Source organism: Lathamus discolor, chromosome 4 (genome assembly GCF_037157495.1).
Source record: "Lathamus discolor isolate bLatDis1 chromosome 4, bLatDis1.hap1, whole genome shotgun sequence".
NCBI lineage: Eukaryota > Metazoa > Chordata > Aves > Psittaciformes > Psittacidae > Lathamus > Lathamus discolor.
Window position 1 is genome coordinate 126,416,529 of NC_088887.1, and position 23,734 is coordinate 126,440,262.

The 23,734-nt window shown below is 53.9% G+C and overlaps 2 protein-coding genes across 2 annotated transcripts in view; one reads left to right on the forward strand and one right to left on the reverse strand.

Moving 5' to 3' along the window:
* The first annotated feature begins 1,228 nt into the window (after positions 1–1,228).
* On the forward strand, positions 1,229–7,560 carry RELT (RELT TNF receptor). Its single transcript, XM_065678925.1, has 10 exons — positions 1,229–1,286; positions 2,390–2,479; positions 2,556–2,716; positions 2,802–2,887; positions 3,066–3,302; positions 3,488–3,568; positions 3,646–3,721; positions 3,808–3,993; positions 4,078–4,192; positions 6,237–7,560. The coding sequence occupies exons 1-10, from the start codon at positions 1,242–1,244 to the stop codon at positions 6,273–6,275; spliced, it is 1,116 nt and encodes a 371-aa protein (XP_065534997.1). The 5' UTR covers positions 1,229–1,241; the 3' UTR covers positions 6,276–7,560.
* FAM168A (family with sequence similarity 168 member A) overlaps positions 7,251–23,734 on the reverse strand; it is a 183,334-nt gene continuing 166,850 nt past the window's right edge. Inside the window, exons 6-9 of the mRNA XM_065678926.1 lie at positions 18,612–18,754; positions 16,584–16,758; positions 14,466–14,596; positions 7,251–12,519 (exon numbers count right to left, since the gene is read on the reverse strand). Of these exons, the coding sequence (XP_065534998.1) occupies positions 14,484–14,596; positions 16,584–16,758; positions 18,612–18,754 (431 nt within the window). The 3' untranslated portion in view covers positions 7,251–12,519; positions 14,466–14,483. The remainder of the gene's footprint in view (positions 12,520–14,465; positions 14,597–16,583; positions 16,759–18,611; positions 18,755–23,734) is intronic.

The following is a 23,734-nucleotide window of genomic DNA, read 5'->3' on the forward strand; positions in this document are numbered from 1 at the left end:
TGATGTTAGGCTTTAACCTTAAGCTCAAGTTTGAGTAGTGCTGGTTTATGGGGTGGAGGCTTTGCACCAGTCTCATCCTCCCTCCACAGTCAAGGGGCACATCCCAAGCCCCACGGGGATTCTGGAGGTGTCCCCATGGAATGCCATTGCACTGGGAGGATGCTCAGTGGGGAGGTGGCACATGATGGGGTGGTGGTGGCAGCAGACTCAGCCTCCCCCCCCCCAAAATCATGCGGTCCCAGCTTGGCATAGATGTTGCTGGTGCAGATAGGGCTTGGTGGCTCTTAGCTTGGGGATGCAGCCCCCAGAAGGGGTCCATGCTGGCACCTTGATGGGTGCTCCCTTACTGGGAGCTACTGGGAGGAACTGGAGCACAGAGGATGCTCATTCTGGGCTGGGCCATCACATCCCAACCCATGTCCTGTCATTGGCCAGCTCGGCCCCATTCACCCCCAGCATCCCTCCTCCCGTGGGTCATTGGCTGCATCCCCCATGGATGATGCCAAGCACTGATGAGGAGAAGCCGAGGCTGTAACAAGGCTCTGGTGTGGTCACAGGACCGTGACAACCGGGGCAGTTTCCATGCGGGCGCAGTGGCTGGATCTGCCTTTGGGATGTTACTGACTCCTCCCTTCCTGGTGCTGCCAGCACGGATTGATTCAGCCACTCCTTGAGGAATTACAGCCCAAAGCGGGGGTGAGCCTGCAGGAACCGCGCTTCATTTCACTCGATTTTTATACTTTAGTGTTCAGTGACTTCGTTTCCTTGTGGCAGATGCGCAAGAGCCACCTCCAGAGCAGGAAAACCTCCATTTAAAGGTGTTCACCCTCACCTGCTCCTTCCCTTGCTCCTGGTATCGTTCCCTTGTAGCATCGGTCCCTCTCTCTTTCAGATGGAGTTGGGGTCTGCAAGGGAAGGAGATGATAGAATCACAGAATGGTTTGTGTTGGAAAGGACCTCAAGATCATCCAGTTCCAACCCCCTGCCATGGGCAGGGACACCTCACACTAAACCATCCCACCCAAGGCTTCATCCAACCTGGCCTTGGGATGCCGAGCATCCCATAAATCCTCTAATGAAGCTTTCTGGGGGCGGTGGAAGCCGCTGCTGCAGGGGTATCCAGGCAGATGCCTTGGAGCATCCCAGTGGAAGGGAACAGGGATCCACAAACTGCTTCCCCACTGGGATTTCCCCCTGGATGGTGACACTGGTGCTTCCCCCCGGGCAGGTCTCCCCTGGTGATGAAGAGGAGAGGGATGCGCTGGTGGCTTGTCACTGTCCTGGGGGTGAGTACGGCCTTGTCCATCCCATCCCATCCTCCTGCATCCCTGCTGCTGCCTCCTCTGATGCTGCAGCCCAGTCCAGCATCACCACCCCATGGCCGCAATAGGGCACCCCAATACATTTCCTACCCGGAAGCTTGCAGCAGCCCGGCCCTGGTGTTTGGGTTGAGGTTCCCCCTTTCCCTCCCACATTTTTCCTCTTCCTTTTCTCTCTTCTGCTGAAGCTTCTGTTTGGGAACGTGGCTTCTCCCTCACAGCTCCTGCTGGGACCATTGTGTTGTCCCCTGTCTGGGAGGTGCTCTCAGGATGGACCATGAGGGAACCCCAGGGGCTGGGGCTGCTCCTTGGGGTGCCTTGGCCTGAGCGAGCGTCGTGGTGGGTTTTATCAGCCACAGTCAGTTTATCAGCACCATGTCACTGGTGATGGCTTTGCATCCATCATCGTCTCTGTGATGGGGGTGGCATCCATCACATTGCTGGTGATGCGCGTGCGTGCAACGGGCTTGCATCTGTCACATCCCCTGTGACAGCTTGGGCTCACCGTGGTGCACGCAGTGCCTTGGGATCCATCATGTCGCTGGTGACGGTTTGTGTCCATCATGTCAGCAGTGATGGGTTTGCATCCACCACGATGCACGCAATGGGTTTGCATCCATCACGTCACTTTTGGCCAAGGGCCTGTAGGGCCAGGCCAAGGGGAATGGCTTGAACCTGCCCGAGGGGAGACTGAGATGAGCTCTTAGGCAGAAGCTCTTCCCTGTGAGGGTGCTGAGGCGCTGGCACAGGGTGCCCAGAGAAGCTGTGGCTGCCCCATCCCTGGCAGTGCTCAAGGCCAGGTTGGACACAGGGGCTTGGAGCAAGCTGCTCCAGTGGAAGGGGTCCCTGCCCGTGGCAGGGGTTGGGGCTGGATGGGCATTAAGGTCCCTTCAACCCAAACCGGGCTGGGATTCTGTGATTCCATGATAACCCCCCTGGTCCGTGCACTGGGTTTGCAGCCATCACATCACTTGTGACGGGTTCTCCTCTCCTGCATCCCCACCAGCACAGCTCTGACAGCAGCAGGATTCTCACAGCACCTGGTGCTGAGCACTTTGCTTCTCCTGTAGGTGCTGAGCAGCCGTGGTGCAGGGGCCGGGAGCTGCGGTCCCCGGGAGCACGGGACCCCAGGATGCGCGCCCGGAGAGGAGCCCACTGGGGTAAGACACGGTGCATGCACCGCGGGTGGAAGGTGCTGGATCCGTCCATCACTCACCGCCCTCTCCCTCCGTGCAGGAATGTGGCTCCGTGGGGATGTGCCGAGCTTGTCCCCCCGGCACCTTCTCCCGGGGGGACACATCCTGCTCCGCTCACACCCGCTGCCGGGATGGGAACAGGATCCTGGTGGCTCCGGGGACCGCGGGGACCGACAGCCAATGCGGATCCTGCCTGCCGGGGTGAGCCCTGCCAGGGGATGCTGCAGCCCCACAGCCCCGCTGCCACTCGTGGGTCACATCCTGACCCTCCCGTCCCACCCTGCAGGTTTTACAGCCCTGAAGGGGAGAAGAAGCCCCGGGGCCGGTGCCTGCCCTGCGCCAGCGCTCCCCGCAGCACCCCGGGGTGCCAAGGTGGGTGCTGGAGCTGTCGCCTTGGTTTGTGGGTACCGACAGAGCAGGGATGCTGGGATGTCTCCACTCCTGACGCGAGTGGTTTCTGCTTCCCTAAGGGCAGCAGAGCTCTTGGGAAAACGGGATTTGATCCCAACAAACTCCTCCCTGAGGCTGATCCGGTGCTTTCCATCCCCAGGCCGGCGGCGAGCCCGCAGCCCTGAAGCACTGGAGCAGCCGGTGGGGACCAACGGGACATGGGTGGCTCTGATGGGTGAGGAAGAGGAGGAGGAGGCAGCAGCAGCACAGGCAGCCGTGCTGACCATCGTCCCGGTCTTCTGTGCCATGGGGCTGCTGGGCATCCTGGTCTGCAACCTGCTGAAGAGGAAGGGTTACTACTGCACCACCAGCAAGGAGCCCCAGCCCGGAGCCACCGGTGAGCCCTGGATGTGCCGCATCCATCGTCTCGCATCCATCATCTTGCATCCATCATCCCACATCCATCTCCTCCCATCCAACCCATCCTCATGGCTTCTGCTCCTCACTGACCCAGGGCATCCTGTTCATCCATGCTGGGGTTTATCCCCCAATCACTGAACCCCCCCCTACTTCTACCTCCAGGTCCCAGCTCCATCTACCAGCTGGAGGATGCCAATGAGGACACCATCGGGGTGCTGGTGCGGTTGATCACTGAGAAGAAAGGTCGGGGGGGGGTCCCTGGGTGGGGGGGACAAGGGTTGGACCCCCCCCATGACCCCCTTTTGGTGTCCCCCCCATAGAGAACGCTGCAGCGCTGGAGGAGCTGCTGAAGGAGCATCACAGCCAACAGCCACCGGGCTGCACCCCCCCAGATAAGTAAGGACCCCCCCAAAGCTGCACCGAGGACCCCCACGGTAGGACCACCACCCCCCCAGCTGATGCCATCTCCCCCTCCTCCCCAGGCTGCACCTCCTGCCTCAGTTTCCCCCCGCCTGCCAGCACCAGCAGCACCTGCACACAGTGCAGGGCCCAGCGCCGTGCGCCCGCTGCAGCCAGAAGTGGCCCGAGGTGCGGCCACCGCTCGGTGCCACCAAGGGCCCCAAACCCGGGGGTCGGCCCAGTGAGGTCACCATCCTCTCTGTGGGCAGGTGAGTGGGGGACACCCCCCCCCCCCCCCATGTGTCCCCCTCTCTGCAGGGTGGGGACAAGCTGATGCGATGCCCCCCCAACAGGTTCCGGGTGTCCCGCATCCCGGAGATGAGGAGTGAAGCAGGGGGTGAACCCCACCATGGACCCCTGCCCACCGGCAGTGGGATGTGGTTGAGGAGCACTGATGGCCCCCCCAAGGTAAGGGGGGGGGGGGGTGATGGGAGGGTGGGGGGGAGCCTCTGAGGGTCCATCATGGGGGAAAATGGGGCTTCAGGAAGGTGGCGGGGAGAGCGTTAACTCTGAAACCTACTGAGGGCATCTGGTGATATCCAGGATGGAGCAGCCCAACGCCCCTGAGCCTATTCCAGCAGCTGGGAGGCTGCTTCTAAATGGGGTTTGGTGAGTTCCCCCCTTCGTCCCACCCACTGTATTTAAGGAGTGGGTGCTGATAGGGGGGTGCTGGTGCAAAGAGGTGCTGCGGATGGTTCTGCTTTTTACACCCCATCCCCTATGTATCTGCCCATGCACCCCTACAGCATGCAAAAAGCATTTATGGCTCAACACCCCATAGAGCACATTTACATGCATTTACATGTATAAATGTGCACCCATATGTGCACAAAAGGATACATGTATGTGCACGTGCACTCATGCATGTGCATGCACCTATACATGCGCCTATAGCCATGCAGAGAGCAGGGCACCCAGAGGTGACGGAGCGGGTGGCACACACTGCAGGGTGCTGGCCCGGCTATGGGGCTGCTGTGTGACACAGGGGCAGCTGCACAGGCACACGTGTCCTCACACACGCACATACAACCCCCTGCAATGGGGCTGCCGCAGGCGGGCTGCAGCCACACGTGTCTGCATGGAAACACGTATGTGTGAGCATGTAGATGTGCACGCACACACAGGGGTGTGCACGCATCACTGCACAGGCACAGACTGAGATGTGCATATGGAAACCCACCTCTGCACATCTACATACATGTGTGCACATGCATGTACATTCATACATGTGAATGCTGTTGGACATGCATGCAAACACACACCTGGAGCTCTCCAAGCGTGTCTTCACGTGCACACACACGCAGATGTGCCCATATGGGTTTGTTAGCACCCTGCTGCACATGCACATGTATATGCATGAACACATGCATAAATGCACACACAAACCCACTTCTGCAACATGCAAAAGCACATGCACCGATGTACATGCACACACATGTATGCAGTCACACACACGTATGCAGTCGCACACACGTGTATGCAGTTGCACACGTGTGCAGTCACACACGTATGCAGTCACACACAGTCGCACACACATGTATGCAGTCGCACATACACGTATGCAGTCACACACATGTATGCAGTCGCACACACATGTATGCAGTTGCACACATGTGTGGAGTCACACATGTATGCAGTCGCACACAGTTGCACACACACATGCAGTCGCACATACATGTATGCAGTCGCACACACATGTATGCAGTTGCACATACACGTATGCAGTCACACACAGTCGCACACACATGTATGCAGTTGCACACGTGTGCAGTCACACACACGTATGCAGTCACACACACACGTATGCAGTCGCACACACACGTATGCAGTTGCACACACATGTATGCAGTCGCACACAATCGCATGTACACACGTATGCAGTCGCACACACACGTATGCAGTCACACACACGTATGCAGTCACACAGGCGCAAACCAACCCTTGCACATGGAGCTTTGTAAGCGTGCACAGAGGCAGGCACCATTCACACACCACTGCACATGCACACGTATGCACGGACAAACATGTACATGTGCACATGCAACCCCCCCGCACGCACACCCACACGCACATGTTCAGTCACACATGCGGACGCTTGCACGTGGAGCTCTGTAAGCGCATCCTGGACACTGTGTCCCCTCCAGCCCCTGTCACCCCAGGTTCCACCCCCCCACACATTTGGGGTCACCTTGACCCTGCTGAGCCCGTGGCCAAGTCCTGCAGGGCCTCAGCATCCTTATGGGGGGGCACTGGTGATGTGGGGACAACCTGGGTGGCCGCTTTTAGCAGCAGGAGGTGTCCCCTCCAACAGGGATGTCCCTGGGTAGCAAGAGGGATGTTGGCAGGACCATGGACGTTGGTCTAGGGAGTGACACAAGTGGCCCCAGCCACTTGGGGGGGTGCAGAGGGCCCAATCCAGCCTCATTCATGGTCCATCCCTTGTCCTTCACAGCTGGCACCAGGCCTGGGGGCTGCCTCAGGGGGACGGTGACACCCACAAAGACCCCATGGAGGGGACAGAGGATGTTGGGCACTGCGTGAAAGCCAGTCCTGCGTGGAGCCATGAAGTGCTGGAGGCAGCAGCTTGGCTTCTGCTCCTGCCACCAAGGTGTCCATCAGGAGCATGGCAAAGCCAGCGTCTGGCCCAGCTGGTGAGAAGGATTCCCTGTCCCCAAGGACTGGTGGTGGCCATGGCATGGTGGGCTGACGGAGAGCATCTCCTGGAGCTGCAACACTGGTGGTGCTGGCCATACCATGGTGCCCTGATGGAGAGCATCTCTGGGAGCCATTATGCCAGCGGCAGTGGCCACATTGTGGTCCCTTGATGGACAGCATCTCCCAGAGCTGCAGCACTGTTGGTGGTGGCCACATCATGGTGGGCTGATGGAGAGCACCTCTGGGAGCCATGATGCTGATGGTGGTGGCCACGTCGTGGTGCCCTGATGGATAACATCTCTTGAAAGCCATGATGCCAGAGCACAGCCCCATTGGAGACACCATGCAGTGGAGCATGTCCTGCAGCTGGGATGCCATTTCATGGTCACCTTCTTGGTCTGTTGAACTGAAGCCTCTCCAGGCACATCTTGAGCTCTTGATTTCCTTCCACCACGAGGTACCAGCACTCAACGCCGCAGTCTAATGACAGTCTGCGGATCACGGAACAACTCCCACCTTACAACAACCCACCCAGGGCATGGGTTGACATGGCCAAAGCTGGTCTCCTGCATGTACATCTCTATCCACGGTCTCAATCAGCCCAGGAGATCCACTCTGCTCACCATGAAGCTCACACACTCCTCCTATAGGATCACATTGACCTCCTCAATGGCCATGCTGGGCTCAGCGGAACAACCCACCCAAGGTTGAGCTGGCGACCATCAAGCTCCACAACCAACCTAGAAATGGGTTTATGGCTGCTCCCATTCACTTCTCCACCCCATCACCCCCAAAAAACCGACCACAAACCCCCTCTTGGGCTCTTTTATTTATTTTTTATCTCTTTTTTTTTTTTGGAAACATGTTCATAGGTCTCCAATGTTCTACATCTGACAGGAAATATCGGACAGTTACAAACTCGGGGTGGGGGGGGGGGTAGATCGCAACCTGATCTTCAGAACCAAAACCAGAACAAAACCCAAAACCAGGGAACTAAACCCAAATGGACACTTTCAGATGGACAAACCGAGGCTGGGGAGGGGGGGGCTCTCCAGGGCATCACTTCAAGGCCATGTTCCCTCCGCACCTTTTGAGACTTGGAAGACATGGTTACTCCTGGGTTTCGTCTTTATTTCTCTTACTTTTTTTGGTATTGATGTATTTATTTTTTTTTTGCTTAAGAGGTCAAATACTATTTAAAAATGAGCTGGTTTGGGGGGAAAATGGGATTAAAAACCTTATTCCATAGAAAGAAGGGTAAAACCCAACGTGGGTTTGCTCAGTGCTATGGGAACGGGAGGGTTTGGGTGCTATCCTGCACCCCACTGGCTCAGTTCTGCTTCCTTCCCATGCTTCCCGACCTCTCTGATCCCAAACCTCCTTCACCCTGGGAAACCCCAGCTCCATCCCTTGCAGGGAGCTGCAGCGATGCTGCAGGTGGCTGTATTGCATCAATAGGCTTTTCCCTACAAACAGCACAACTGAGCGTTTCCAACTGGGAATTGCTGCTGCTGAAGCATGGATTTTGCTATTCCTGCTTTGCCAACATCCCTGTACCAGGCTATTTTGCCTGATTACAGGTAAATCCCTAAGTGCCACGGTGCAACATGCTGGGAAAACACCTTTTCCAAGCTCTCTTCCCTCTCAGGCTCCCAACAGGCTTTGTTTTCCTTTTTTCCCTATGGGAATGCTAGTGCAGGGCAGAGAAACCATCTGGAGCTTGATCCTGCTGGCAGCCCCATGGGCTCAGGACAAAGTGAAAGGAAGATGGGCAGAGGGTCACTGTGTTTTGGGGGTGATGGATGGAGGGCCTGAAAATACTGACAACTAATAAAAACTAACCCAAAAGCCCTGGATTTATGGATATCCAGCAGCTCTTATTGCTATTGTCGGCTGGTTGGGTTTCCCTATGGAAAATTATCCCTTAAATGTGGGTTTCCTCAAAATATCCTCAAATGTGTATCCCTCTAAGGAAGCCAAATCCCATTTCACACCCTCCGGACAGGGACCACATCATCCCATATCCCTGCATCCACTGGGATGGAGGAGGGGAGGGAGAGGATGGCAAAGAGAGAGGGCTTCGGGAAGGACCCCATTCAGTGGGATGCTGGTGGATGGGGAGAAAACGGATACCCTAGAACATCCATCCTTCAAACCAAGCCCTTCAATAACACTTCCTGGTAAGTACATCCTGGAATGGCAAAAGCTGACCTGGGTTATTGTTATTCGCTAAATATAAGAGCAAATGGTCACCTGGAGGGTTCAACCCCTTGGAGGGGTGATGGATACAGGAGCTCACTCAGGTTGGGGGTCACCACCACTACCAATTTGCCTTTTTCCCTCCCCACATCTTGGGTTACAGCTCGTGTTTTCAAGCAGAGATAATGGCAGGGATGGGTTCATGGGCGTAACAGCGGTTTCAGAGTGATTTCCCTTCCTCTTTAGCTGCAATATCAATCTCTGAGATACTTTGGAGGTTTCTAAGGATGGTTTAGCCCCTCCTGCTCTTCCTTGCTAGTGCTCAGTGTGATCCTCCACCACAGGAAACCCTTTTGCTTAATTCACATCAGCAAAGCTTTGCTGGAGTGAAGCATCTGAGAAGCTGGTGGCCACCATCAGTGTTCCCCACAAGGGAGTCCCCCACCAGGCTGCAACCTCCCCAGGACCTTTTCACTTAAGCCATGACTTGGCCAAGGAAAGAGCTTGGGATCATGGGCTTTCCTCTCATCATTCCATCTACCCAAAACCCCATATCCCTCCATAGCGGAGGGGACAGGGCTGCAGGTCACTGCTGGCATGAGCTGAGGGGCATCAAGCCCCACATCCCCATGCAGTAGCAGGGAGCATCTCACCACCACCATGGACCCATGAAGACACCTTGGGAAGGAGTCACCCAAGCGGTGGTCCTGGAGCCATGCTGTGTCCAAGCCTAAACCCACCACCAGTTTCCAAACGTGCTCGCTAGAGCCTCTCACCTGACAGGCAGTGAATGCTTCACCTCTCCACACCCTGGTTGAGTTAATGGGCATTTCTGCCCGGGCATAACAGGATGAGGAGCATCAGATCTGCTGCTGATCCAAGGGAAGGAGTTTAAACCACCCCTGTCACATCTCAGTCGTGGTAACACTGGGTGATCCTCCTGGAGTTTTCTACCCCACCTTTAGTGTTCTCTTTCCTTTCACCAGCAAGCCTGGCATCTCCTTCCTGGCCATGGACCCAAGTACTGGCACTCATTCCTAAAGCAGCTAAGGGTGAAGGGTGCCTAGGTCTGCTGGGAAGGACCTCCTCTGCAGAACCTAGGCTGTGATGACACTGAACCCTGCAAGTCATAGTGCCATTACTCTGGCTGGAGCTTACTCTGCCCTCTGTGTTTCCATGCTGACAGCTCCTAATACCTAGCACGAAGTCAACATGAGAGGAAAGGGTAGTGAGAGGTCTTCAAGTCCTGTGATCTACTGGGTGGTTTTCCACCCAGCCTTAACTGCTACAAACAGTGGAAGGGTGATGTAGTAACATTGGTTCCAAATGTTCTGGTGCTCTTTATGTGCTAATCCTTGGCTTGGCCAAAGCAAACCCTTAGGTTTTGGGGATGTTTCCTTCTCTTTTCCATTTATACAAACCCAAAGTGCAACCCAAAGTACCACACAGGAGAAATCCACCTTCCAACCCCACAGCACTGGTGTTCAGCCTTCCCCCACTCTGCTCCCCTTGAGGTTGGGAAGGTCAACCAGAGCTTTGCTAGATCTTTAAAACCCCCATGAGCAACTAAATGACTCCTATACAGAAGTGCTGCTTCCAACACCCAACCTGACAAACCACCTGGGACCAACCAACAGAAGTCCTCTTGGGTCCCTAAGCTTGTTTCTCCCCATTTGGACCATGCTCATAGGAAGGAGCTCCATAACTCCTCCCAATGGCAGCAGAAGCCAAGTTGGAGACACAACCAAGAGCAAGGTCTCACCCTGGTACCAACAACTGGTCACGTTGCTCTTCTGAAAGACCCTCCAGTCTGATCTCTACACCGCCATGTCCCAGCCAAGGTGACCCTCCAGTGCTGCTCTCCACTACCCTCACCTCCATATGGAGATATGGCATATCCAAAGCAGAGCAACCAAGAGACATCTGGGCACCGACTCAACACCATGCATGGGTCAGAAATCCATGACAGGCAATGGCAGGAGGGATTCTCACCCACATCTCCTAACCCGACTGCTTTAAAGGCTCTGGATTTGGTCCATTGCGACAACCTTGAAGCCCAAGAGATGCGAGCTGCAAACACACTGCTGGTGCACACAACTCTTTTGGCACACTTGAGGGAAAACTCAAAACCCAACAGTGGTTTTGTCTTAGGAAACACAAAACAGAAGAAAAACTTTGTTTCGACTCTGGGTTTAGTGATAAGGACTTAAACTGGCCTCAAGTACTGTCTGCAAAACCTCTCTCTACTGCCCTCCATACAACTTATTGCTCCACTCGGATACCCCAAGGTGGGATGTCACCGGCCACACTTGGCCTCACATCTTCATGCCCTTGGGAAAGCCAAAACCCCCTGAAATTACCCCAATGCCCACAGCCTCCACGTGCCCATTGTATCCCAGCCTGGTCCACGTCAACTGTGGACCACCTTCCATGCTCTTGCCTTTCCTCAGGTGCCTTCCCATGAGGAAGGTGACATGTTTATTGCTATTGCTTCCTCTTGCCCTCCACTTCTCCCCAAAGGCCAAGCAGAGCAGCCGCTCTCATCCCCCTCTCCTGCCTTTCTCTATGGTGCCAGGATTTGTGCTTGGATGAACATTTCTCCTGGAAGTCTCAGCTGTAACGCAAAGAATGAGGGGGGCACCTTGACGGCCATGGAGGAATCACAGTTTGGTTTCAGCCCTGCCAATGACACAGGTGAAAGGCGAAGCCACCACTCTTCCCCCTTGCCCTACCTCAAAGACTCTTCTCCATCAATCAGCTCTCCTCCTTTCCCACACTATGAGACTCTAGAGAAGCTCTTCAAACCAAGCCTTGGACCTGGAGAAGCTCTTCAGATCAACTCTTGGACCTGGAGAATCTCTTCAAACCAAACCCTGGACCTGGAGAAGCTCTTCAGACCAACCCTTGAACATCTCCTTGCTTCCTTCCACAGCCACCCAGCCCGTCTCTGCCTGCAAACAGTAGCCACACAAGGAAGGAGCTGCCTTCTCCCTCACGCAGCCCCAGGACGTGGCCTATGGGGAGCATCCCATACACCCAAGAGGTGCAAGATGCTACCAGGGCATGTGTGTCTCTGCTGCTCTCTTCCCATCACACAAGATCCGTTTGCCCAGTCGGAAAAAGCAGCCCAAAGACCTGATGGTGACCATTCCTCATACTTCCTAAGACAAGTGTGTTACGTCGCTAATGATACTTATATTCTCTTAACTCCTACAAAAGAAGGGATGAGTTCAGAACTTCACTGCAGATAATGCATTTATAATCTATCACAACAGCTATCTGGAAGACACCAAGTGTTTTCTTTTTTTCTTGTAATATGTTATGGAAGATTAAATAATTTATACTCTTCAACTAAAAATACCCAAACCAAAACGGGAAGAAGAAGCCTGCCTACCAGCGCTGTGCTTTTCACGTAGTACCCTGAACATCAACCACTCTTACTAGCCAAAGGAAATCTAGGCTCTTGTCAACAACAACGACAACAGAAAGATCATGAAAAGAACCCAAAACGAACAAGAAGTGGGGGGATCTTTGCACCACTCAGCTGGGCAATGCTGGAAAAACAGAAAAAGTGGAATATTCTGAGCTTTCCAATGATAGGACTCCAAAGAGAACTCGACTATTGCTCAGTGTCAGTACGTGTGTTACACAATGGATGTGGGGTGGGGAGGAGGAAAGGGGAGAGGAGAAAACAATAAAATAAAAGGGAGGCAGAAGATTAGAAAAAGCAGCTTTTACAAAACCACTAAAGAATGCATAAAGTGACCCTTGCACTTTTGTTGGTTTTCTTTTGTTCTTGCAAACAGACGAGGTGCTGCAGGACAGCGGCCACAGCACCGATGTAAGACTTGTGTAGTTGCATACAATGTTTGACTCTGGATCTGGAAGAGAGCAGAGATATCGAAAACAAGGGGTTAGGAGTAAGTAGTGCAGGGTAGGAAGGTTCTGAAGAGCAGTCTGGACAGGCTGGGTAATTGGGCTGTGGCCAATGGGATGAGGTTCAACAAGGCAAAGTGCCGGGTTCTGCAACTGGGCCACAACAGCCCCACGCAATGCTCCAGGCTTGGGAATTGTGGCTGGAAGCTGCCCATGGAACAGGAGCTGGGGGTGCTGAGTGATGGAGCTGAGCGTGAGCAGCTCGGGCCCAGGCAGCCGGGAAGCCCCCAGCATCCTGGCCTGGATCAGCACCAGTGCGGCAGCAGGGCCAGGGCAGGGATTGTGCCCCTGCACTGGGCACTGGTGAGGCCACCCCTCGGATCCTGTGCTCAGCTCTGGGCCCCTCACTGCAAGAGAGACATTGAGGGGCTGGAGCGGGGCCAGAGAAGGGAATGGAGCTGGGGCAGGGCCTGGAGCCCAAGTGTGATGGGGAACGGCTGAGGGAGCTGGGGGGTTCAGATGGAGAAGAGAAGGCTCAGGGGGGACCTGATGGCTCCCTACAAGTGCCTGACAGGAGGATGGAGCCAGGAGGGGCTGGGCTCTGCTCCCAAGGAACAAGGGATGGGACAAGAGGAAGCGGCCTCAAGCTGCCCCAGGGCAGGTTTAGATGGAGCTGAGGAACAATTCCTGCCCCAGAGGGTGCTCAGGCATTGGAACAGGCTGCCCAGGGCAGGGCTGCAGGCACCGGCCCTGCAAGGGTTCACATCCCGTGGAGACGAGGCCTCAGTGCCATGGGGCAGGGGTGGCCCTGGCAGTGCTGGGGTGAAGGTTAGATTTGATGATTTTAAAGAGCTTTTCCAACCTGGCTGATTCTATGATTCTATGATCAGACAGAGCTGTTCTCCTCTCCTCTGCACCCCTACAGCAGCACCTATAGCTGATGTACATGGGATTTAACCATTCTCGTGCCACTGAGTGCACAGTTTCTTGGGCAGGGAGCTGACGAAGCAGCAGCTCGGTGGTGGTATCCATTGCAGAGGATTAAAAATGTGCAGATGGGATCCTCTGTGCTAATTGCACAACGATTTGTCATGGGAAGGATTAGCTCAGTGTAATGTATGCAGCAAGGAGAGATTTCAGATAGCCTCCAGGGCTGGTTGATCCTCGCTGCCTCCCCGTGCAGCATCATGTGTTCCCATCAGCTGCGCTCCCTGTTAATTGGGTATGAAGGACCAAGAGCTCCATCAACACAAGGAGGGTGTTTAAATGAGCAGCTGGGACTTTGGGGATCCTGAGCATGACAGGAACCTGCAGCTGGTTGAAGGCAGCTGCACACAAGGCCCATGATAATGAACAGGATGTTTTAGAAGGCTCCTGAAGGGGAGACCTGAGAGCAGCTCCAGTGCCTAAAGGGGCTGCAGGAGAGCTGGAGAAGGGCTTGGGACAAGGGCCTGTAGGGCCAGGCCAAGGGGAATGGCTTGAACCTGCCCGAGGGGAGACTGAGCTGAGCTCTTAGGCAGAAGCTCTTCCCTGTGAGGGTGCTGAGGCGCTGGCCCAGGGTGCCCAGAGAAGCTGTGGCTGCCCCATCCCTGGCAGTGCTCAAGGCCAGGTTGGACACAGGGGCTTGGAGCAACCTAGGCTAGCGTGAGGCATCCCTGCCCCTGGCAGGGGGTTGGAACTGGATTACCTTAGGGTCCTTTCCAACCCAAACCATTCCATGATTCTATGTAAGGCTGAGGTACACTATGCTTTGCTAAAACCTTCTGTAGCCCCATGACAGCACCATGCAGCTATCTCTACTAGGCAGCAGTGCTAAAAGGCTCTTCTGGAGTCAAAGCATCACCCTGAGAAAGGGATTCAGCAGCTTTGCAGGAAGGAGAGAAGCAATAGCAGTGCTTGGTGGTTAATTAATCAACAAGAGCAGAGCAAGGCCTGCCAAGGCAGCACTTACATGAATTGGCCAGTGGGTTTACCAGTGTGGAGGTACATAGCTGTAGGTGGGGGTTCCTTGAGCCCTGTACGTTGGCACGGAAACTGGATGTGCTCCGATGGCAGTGTGTTGTGGGGTGGTCAACAAGGTTCCTGCAACAGCATGGAGAAGTAGTGAGAAGAGCTCTGTTAGGAGAGGTTAAACAAGATGAGGAGCAATTCCTGCCCCAGAGGGTGCTCAGGCATTGGAACAGGCTGCCCAGGGCAGGGCTGCAGGCACCAGCCCTGCAAGTGCTCACACCCCATGGAGACGAGGCCTCAGTGCCATGGGGCAGTGGTGGCCTCGGCAGTGCTGGGGAAGGGTCGGACTGGATGAGCCTAGAGCTCTTTTCCAACCCAGTTGATTCTGTGATTCTAAGGGGCAGGCACAGCATCAGCTGCCTTTTTTTCCCCTTCTTCAATTCTCCCAAATATTATCAGCCTGTGAGACCTGTTTGAGCCATGTGGTTGGTATCAGCCAACGCCATGAACAGAATAAACCCACCTGAAGCTCCAGCATATTTTCCGTGCTGGTTTTGGCCTCAACTCATCTTTTTCTAATTTCCCTTGTCCCTGAAGACTAGAAGTAGCCAGAAATCTGCTGATATCTTCCACCTGCTAAAGGCACTGGGCTCAGCTGCACCAGCAAATCACTGCAGTGATCTCAAACATCTAAGGAGGAAACTGCATGGGATGAGGATTGTAAAAGGAGATGAGAAAAAGCCAAGAACTTCCAGGGAAAATAAAGATGAGCTTTGCCATTCATCTCCCTAGGGCAGGGGAGTGCTTTTGCTTCATTTTTTTTTTTTTTTTGCTTCATTTTTTGTTTTGTTTAAAACTGAAACAGGGGAAGTTTAGATTGGATCTAAGGAGGAAATTCTTTCCTGTGAGGGTGCTGAGGCACTGGAATGGGTTGCCCAGGGAGATTGTGAGTGCTCCATCCCTGGCGGTGTTCAAGGCCAGGTTGGATGAAGCCTTGGGTGGGATGGTTTAGTGTGAGGTGTCCCTGCCTATGGCAGGGGGTTGGAACTGGATGATCTTGAGGTCCGTTCCAACCCTAACTATTCTATTCTATGATTCTATGATTTAAACCCCCAGAGCTGAGAGCCTTGGGATGCAGCAGGAGTGATCCGCTCCCAGCCCCGAAGCAGAGGAACTACCCCATGCATCCTCTTTTCTTTCAGTCTTCAGCTGATACAGAGAGGGATTTTAAGTGGGAATTTGCACAGTGCCTTCAGCAGACGTGGGGAGGGAGGATACAGCCCTAAACTACTCTGCTCTGTGAGTAACGGGGTGCTCGAAACAACTTCTCAGTTCCTGGCTACTGCAAATGCTACTACAGAGAATTTAAAGCATCCCACGTGCATCTCCCCACTTCTCAGTATAAGCAACAGTAAATCTCTGAGAGGCTCTTGTCAAACCCAGGCTGCTGCATCTCTGCTCGCAACAAGGACTGTGGCCCATAACAGAGCCCTGTTTCACAGCTCATGCAGATGCAGAAGGATGAATGAGGTGTTTCTTGGCATAATTCAATATACAATCCTAGGAATTGTTAATGAGAAAAATACAGGCTTTGGGAAAAATAAACCCAGCCCATATCCTTACTTAATGTGCTGTCAATGAAAGCAATCCTGCGCATAAACTCCGAAGGATTTAGGATGCAGAAAGCAAGGTTAATGTTCATTTTGTCAAATGAAAGTAAGACCATTAAGTGTCCTCAAAAAGGAACCTGAGGATAGAAATACAATATTGAAGATGGACAAACCTGGTTATACCTCTGATTATGGGGCAGATGGAGGAAGGATAATGTATTTAAGGATGCAAGAGTTCATGTCTCTGAAGTGAAGGTCTCTCTGCTAACCTAAAAGCTGAGTTCCATCAGTATCAGGAGCATTTTTGCCTGCAGAGGTGGCAGCAAGCAAAACTAGCAATTAGCTGTGTTCAAAGTGCTTCTGGAGCCATGTCCAGATACACCCTGCAAGGCTGCAGGCAGCACAGAGAGTTCTTCATCCAGGATAAATCTCTGGCACAGCTTGTTTGGATACATCCCAAACAAGAGATGGAACTCTGGCTCAGAACAATGGGAGATTTGCCTTCTTACCTGCTGACATTGCCATGGTGGTCCCAGCGACCATGCCCATGGCCACACCGTTGGTCCTGGGCGCAGCAACTGGGGCCGGGTAGATGGCCGATGGGATGCTGTTGGGCTGAACCACGGTGGTGTGATGGATAACGTGAGGCTGTGCCGCGTACACTGGCTGGGTATAATAAGCTCCCTGTTGGAGAAGGGATAAAAACCACCATTGTCTTTGTCATTGGATTGACAGCACAAGCCAAAGCAGTGACTTGAAGGCCAGTATTTTATGTAGAGGCAAAGACCAGTTCTGTGTGCAGGGGGTGTCAGCTGGGCAGAGAGATACTGTAGGTCCTGCTATGGGGTGAGAAGTGATGAAGCATCACAGCCCCATAGTTACCCCCTGCAGAGATGGGACATAGGATATTCCCAAACCCAGCCTGTATCGTGAGCCCAAAGTGACCCCACTGTGACAGTCCTTCACCCTGAGACTTCAAGTGTTTAGCTCCTCTAGATCAGCTGCACAAGCAGTCTTAAACACAAGGCTCTTCATCTGGGTTGAGGCAATCCCCAGCACAAACGCAGGCTGGGGGAGACTGGATGGAGCAGCCTGAGGAGAACGACTTGGGGTGCTGGGTGAGAAGCTGCTGCGAGGACTGGAGCAGCTCTGCTCTGGAGCCAGGCTGAGAGAGCTGGGCTGGGGCAGCCTGGACAAGAGAAGGCTCCTGAAGGGGAGACCTGAGAGCAGCTCCAGTGCCTAAAGGGGCTGCAGGGAAGCTGGAGAGGGGCCTGGGACAAGGGCCTGTAGGGCCAGGCCAAGGGGAATGGCTTGAACCTGCCCGAGGGGAGACTGAGATGAGCTCTTAGGCAGAAGCTCTTCCCTGGGAGGGTGCTGAGGCGCTGGCACAGGGTGCCCAGAGAAGCTGTGGCTGCCCCATCCCTGGCAGTGCTCAAGGCCAGGTTGGACACAGGGGCTTGGAGCAAGCTGCTCCAGTGGAAGGGGTCCCTGCCCGGGGCAGGGGTTGGAGCTGAAGGAGCTTTAAGGTCCCTTCAACCCAAACCAGTCTGTGAAGATTCTATAATGAAGACAAGCTGGTGTCACGTGTAGCTGCTGGTACAAAGAGCTGCCCACGGGACACCATTTGAGCACTGCCAAAGCGCTTCAGGTCCTTCCCCTGAGCCAGCTCCTTCTGCCTGGAGACCTGGATAAGGAAGAATGAAACTGAACCTGAGGACATGTGGGGTGGTCTCTGGAATGCAAAGAGGCAATGGGAAGGGAGTGGAACACCATCCTGACCTGGAAAATCAGCTCGTTGGGGGAAAAGCCATGGAGGCTGTAGGGCCAGATACCCCTGAGGAGCTTGTGATCTTCAGTGGGAAGGGGCATAGAGGTGATTTTCAGAGGACATCTGCTCTAAATTACATCCCTGTGGAGGATCTTGGCCCCAGCACATAGCTGGAGGTGGTGGCAATGCAGGAGCAGAGAAGATGGCACTGGAAACCCATCCAGGTGCTAGGGGAGGAGCTGCTCTGCGAGGACACAAATCTGGGTCATGCCTGAAGTAGCTTGCGCTGGTGAAGGAGACACAAGGGTTTTCCAAGGGAGCTGGCAGGAGGGTGATGCAAGACAATGAGATGCCAATAGCCACCAGGAAATGGACCTTGGGGTGACCCAGACTCATTTGTGGCCCTTGGGAAGAGCAACATTAAGCACTGGGGAAGGTGGGTAAAGGGGGGTGCAGGAACTATCCTGGAGCCATGGGTCCCAGCATGTGGTTTTGGAGGAAGGGACCTGATTCCCAACCTCATCGAGACACTGTCTTAACTCCACTACACACCAGCAACCACGTAAAACCATGTCTCATCCAGAGGTTCCAATGGAGGAGTCAGGAGAGAGACCCCAGCACCCCAGAGACCCACCAAGCCCCACCACGAGCACTTCCATCCCACCTGGACATGGGTGCTCAGCCCTGACAGCCAAAGATGAAGCCCTGTAGGAACCTCAGACTGTATTTGCATGCTGTGGAGAGAGGTGGTGGGTGAGGAGGCACCTACCTGGGTGTACAGGTTCTGCTGTGGATAGGCACTTCTGATGGGGTACATAGCGGTTTGGTACGGGTTCGGAGATGGCGAGTAGGGAGGAGGTGCGTTGTTACTCTGGGTCGGTGGGACCTTGTAGGGAGTCCCCGCAGTGTACCCTGCCAAAGAGAAGAGGAGTCCAAGTGAGGGTGAGGATTTACAGCTGCAGAGCTGGCGCATGGGGAACACAAGCAACCCAAACTGCTGCTCATGATGCACCAGTTGCTCGCTGGGCATCACTCAGCATGGAGGAGACACCAAGCTGGATGAGCATCTGATGTGCCACGAAACCCACCAAGCTGAGACCTGAGCCCAGCATCCAGCCCCTGGCTAATCAATCACAGCAGCCAGGCCTACATGCTCTACCCAGCCCAGCAGTGGCTCTTCCCAAACCCAATGGTCCAAACCAGTGCATTCAGCTCTGGGTCCCCCAGCACAAGAGGGACGTGGAGCTGCTGGAGTGAGACCAGAGGAGGCCATGGAGCTGCTGCGAGGGCTGGAGCAGCTCTGCTCTGGAGCCAGGCTGAGAGAGCTGGGCTGGGGCAGCCTGGACAAGAGAAGGCTCCTGAAGGGGAGACCTGAGAGCAGCTCCAGTGCCTAAAGGGGCTGCAGGAAAGCTGGAGAGGGGGTTGGGACAAGGGCCTGTAGGGACAGGCCAAGGGGAATGGCTTTAACCTGCCCAAGGGGAGACTGAGCTGAGCTCTTAGGCAGAAGCTCTTCCCTGTGAGGGTGCTGAGACGCTGGCACAGGGTGCCCAGAGAAGCTGTGGCTGCCCCATCCCTGGCAGTGCTCAAGGCCAGGTTGGACACAGGGGCTTGGAGCAAGCTGCTGTAGTGGAAGGGGTCCCTGCCCATGGCAGGGGTTGGAACTGGGTGAACTATAAGGTCCCTTCCAACCCAAACTATTCCATGATTATTAATTAGGTGAAAACAATGGATACCTTTAAGTATTCCATGAAGGTAGATAGTTCTGAGCAATTTCCTCTCCTGCAAAGGAGGACTGTGACCATCAGCTCACTCTCCAGGTTGAAGAGGCAACCCCAAGTGATGCTCAAGCATCTCTCCTGCTCCCCTCAGCCTACTTGCATTAGCAACAAAAGCAGCAAATCTGCTTTATTGCCATTAAGAAAAGCCGTTTCTCTGCTCCATCAACAGCACCACAGGCTGCTGCCAAGCCAGGAGGAGCAGAGGGGCTTGGGAGGACAGTGGGGAGGCAGGCACAGACAGCAGGACCAAAACTGATGACAGTATTCCAGGGGCAGCCTGACTAGCGCTGAGCACAGTGTGACGATGACACCTTCATCCCTGTGGTGATGCCCCTGTTGATGTTCCCCAGCACCCTGCTGGGTTTCTCTGCCCCAGCCGCTCACTGTTCACTCCTATGGAGCTGGTTCTTCCAGGTCCCTTTCCCAGAGCTGCTCCAGCCGGGCACATCCCAGCCCGTGCTGCTCCAGGACTGGGTTTGCCCAGAGGCAAAACCTGACACTTGTCCTGTTGAGCTCCATCACGTTGTTCCCAGCCCGTTCTTCAGCCTGTCCAGCTCACCCTGCAGGGTGGCTTCACCTTCCCAAGTGTCCACTTCCCCACTCAGTTTGGTGCCATTGGCAAACTTCATCAGGGAGCACTTGATCCCATCACCCAGATCACTTATGAACACATCGAGCAGCGCTGGGCCCAGTATCTACCCCATCAGTGACAGGTCCCCAGTTGGAAAAGGAACATGGGGTGTCATAATGTTCACCACCACCTTCGGGCAGTAGTTCCCCACCCACCACACACAGCACTTGTCTAGACCATAAAGTAGGAGTTTTCCCAATCTAATCCTCAAGAATACTTGAAGTTGTGCTTTAAGGGTTTTCTTTTAGGGTAGCCTAAAAGCTGAGCTGCTGCCATGGGATGCCCCAGACTGCATCAAGTGTGCCATGAAGGCATCAAAGTGCTGGTCACAGCTTAATGAACAAGTAAAATAGGAATGGTAAGAAATCTGCACACACAAGCAAGGAAAAACATGTAAGATGGGACAGCTGCTGGGAAATGGTATCCAGATCTTGCAGAGGACTGGGAGAAACCAACCTTAGAGCAAACAGGCTCCAAAGACTCTGTAGGATGGAGAGGAGAAGCCAAGGAAGGCTCAGCCCAGCAGTAAGATATCCAAGCACTCAAACATAATGAAGTAATTTACTCAAGCACTATTCAGGGCAGCAATTAATGAAGGCAAAGATTGCAAGGCTGCTAATAGCCCACATTATCCGCCCAGCACTGCAAGGGCGTGAAGAAAACAAGCTTTCTAGGAACTCCCAAACAGCATCTCACCGCCTCCTGCTCGCTGCACATTGGATCCGATGTGTTAATTAAACAGCAGAAGAGCTGTGACCTTTTATTCTGACTCACATTAGCAGGAGAGCAGCTATCTTTAAAGGAGAGATGGAACTGCAGGTTCCGAATGGCTGTATTCACCATAGAGACACCATGAGGGCCTCCAGGAACCCAACAACGTCACCTACAGAGCCACCAAGCTCCTGTTGGATTTGACCCATTTTCTTCTCTTCTGAACTCATTTTTTTAAGCAAAGACCTTGGATGCCAGCTCTCAGCATCACGCTTCATTTCTGATGGGCGTCTGGAGCTGGGGACCAGCTCAAGGCTGTGTGGTTTCACCACCTGAATGTTAAGACTTGATGTGGTTTCCCGACTGCTGAATCATGGACAATTTATCTATGATATTAAAAAAGGTATTAAGCGTAACAGCCCATGGGAGATGGAATCTTCCATGTTTTCCCAGAGAGGTGGTGGATGCCCCATTCCTGGAAGCACTCAAGGTCGGGCTGGATGGAGTTTGGAGCAACATGATCCAGTTCAAGATATCCCTGATCGCTGCAGGGGGATCTAGGGTTGGACTAAAGGAGCTTTAAAGGTCCCTTCCAACCCAAACCATTCCATGAATGGAATTCCATGATTCTCTTTGAAAAGGGACGTCCCTACCATTCATTGGGTTAGGGACACATTGGGCTGCATCAAAAGGAGCGTGACCAGCAGGGCGAAGGAGGTGATCCTGCCCCTCTGCTCTGCTCTGGTGAGACCTCACCTGGAGCATTGTGTGCAGTTCTGGTGTCCTCAACATAAAAAGGACATGGAGCTGTTGGAGCAAGTCCAGAGGAGGCCACGAGGATGAGCAGGGGCTGGAGCACCTCCCATATGAAGACAGGCTGAGAACATTGGGGCTGTTTAGCCTGGAGAAGAGAAGCTGTGTGGAGACCTCAGAGCAGCTTCCAGTGTCTGAAGGGGGCTACAAGGATGCTGGGGACAGACTCTTCATCAGCGACTGCAGTGATAGGACAAGGGGTGATGGGTTCAAACTGAAACAGGGGAAGTTTAGATTGGATCTAAGGAGGAAATTCTTTACTGTGAGGGTGCTGAGGCACTGGAAAGGGTTGCGCAGGGAGGTTGTGAGTGCTGCATCCCTGGCAGTGTTCAAGGCCAGGTTGGACAGAGCCTTGGGTGCCATGGTTTAGTGTGAGGTGTCCCTGCCCATGGCAGGGGGTTGGAACTGGATGATCTTGAGGTCCTTCCCAACCCAAACCATTCTATGATTCTATTCTATGATTCTATGACACTATCCCTCACACAGTGCATGAGCTTTGCATGACATCTAATTTCATGCCAGATCGGATCTGACCAAGTTTTAAGTGTTTGGAAACTTTCAGCTTGCAGTTAGTAGAACCCTGGATACTGTTTGGCAAAACTCCCTTGGAATTTAACCCATGCCTGGATGTGCTTTCTCCTCCCCATTGCACCTCCAGGCTGCTGCAGGGGAGATTCCTCCTTCAAAATCAGAGGGGGCAAGAGCAGATACCACAGTAGAAATGGGCTCGGGGGCAAACTTTGGCCATGGCCACCAGTGTGTGGTCACTGGGCAGCCCCATGCAGGCTGGTCTCATTGCCAGAGAACTGGCTTGGGCACATTGAATTGGGAAACCAAATTTAAGAGATAAAGCCCTGAGATTTCAGAGATGCTTCACCCATCGCTGTGGTGCCTTTGCCAGATCTCTGCTGGGAGATGCTGCCTTAAGCACAGGCTCTGAATAATCAGAAGCATTTCAGGTTGGGCATCCCAAACTGGATCTGTCCTTTGGCTCCATCTCAGCACCCTCACAGGGAAGAGCTTCTGCCTTATCTCCAACCTGAACTTCCCCTGTTTCAGTCTGAACCCATCACCCCTTGTCCTGTCACTGCAGTCCCTAATGAAGAGTCCCTCCCCAGCATCCTTGCAGCCCCCTTCAGACACTGGAAGCTGCTCTGAGGTCTCCATGCAGCTTCTCTGCTCCAGGCTCAACAGCCCCAATGTTCTCAGCCTGGCTCCATACAGGAGCTGCTCCAGCCCCTTAGAACCTAGGAGCGGTCCCAACTTGTGCTTGCAGCACACTCCATGCCCCAGCTTTAACAGGCAACATGAGGGCAAGAGCGGGCAAGAGCAGTCGGGCAGGGGCCAGGGGCCACACCACATAGCAGGGGAAGCACCAGGGGCCTTATCTGGGAGCTTATCATCCCTCCTGGAGGCACTGTTGGGCCTCTTAGGGGATGAGATTACAAGGCTTCAGCTGGAAAAGCCTGTTTAACCACGATCCATAAGCAGCATCTCCTCCCCCTGCCTCTGCGCAGCCAGTTTGAGTTAAAAGGTGGGAATTTCACCCTGGATTCCTTGAAAATCAACCTGGAGTTTGGAATTCTCTGTTCTAAGGGAATAGGAAATAATCTCCCTTTGTTTTTATTACATATACTGTTCTGCTCAACCACAGAGCATCACTGCTGCAGTATACACCTGAAATCAAGCCCAGGTTGCTCCTGCGGACCAAACACTTGGCTGAAAGAGGCCTTCACCCTTCTCCATTTCACTTGTTCCTCTGAAGGAGCACTGGGAGGGTCGGTGCTCTCCTCTTCATGCTCCTTCATGGTTTGAACACATGAACAAAGGATGCTACCTTGTTCTGAGTGTTAAGAACACAACATTTCAGCCCAGAAGGGAACTGCAGCTCCCACTGGACATCTCCGGCAGCAGAAGGTGATGGATCTGCTACATGGCGCAGTGCAAGCACCCGCAGGA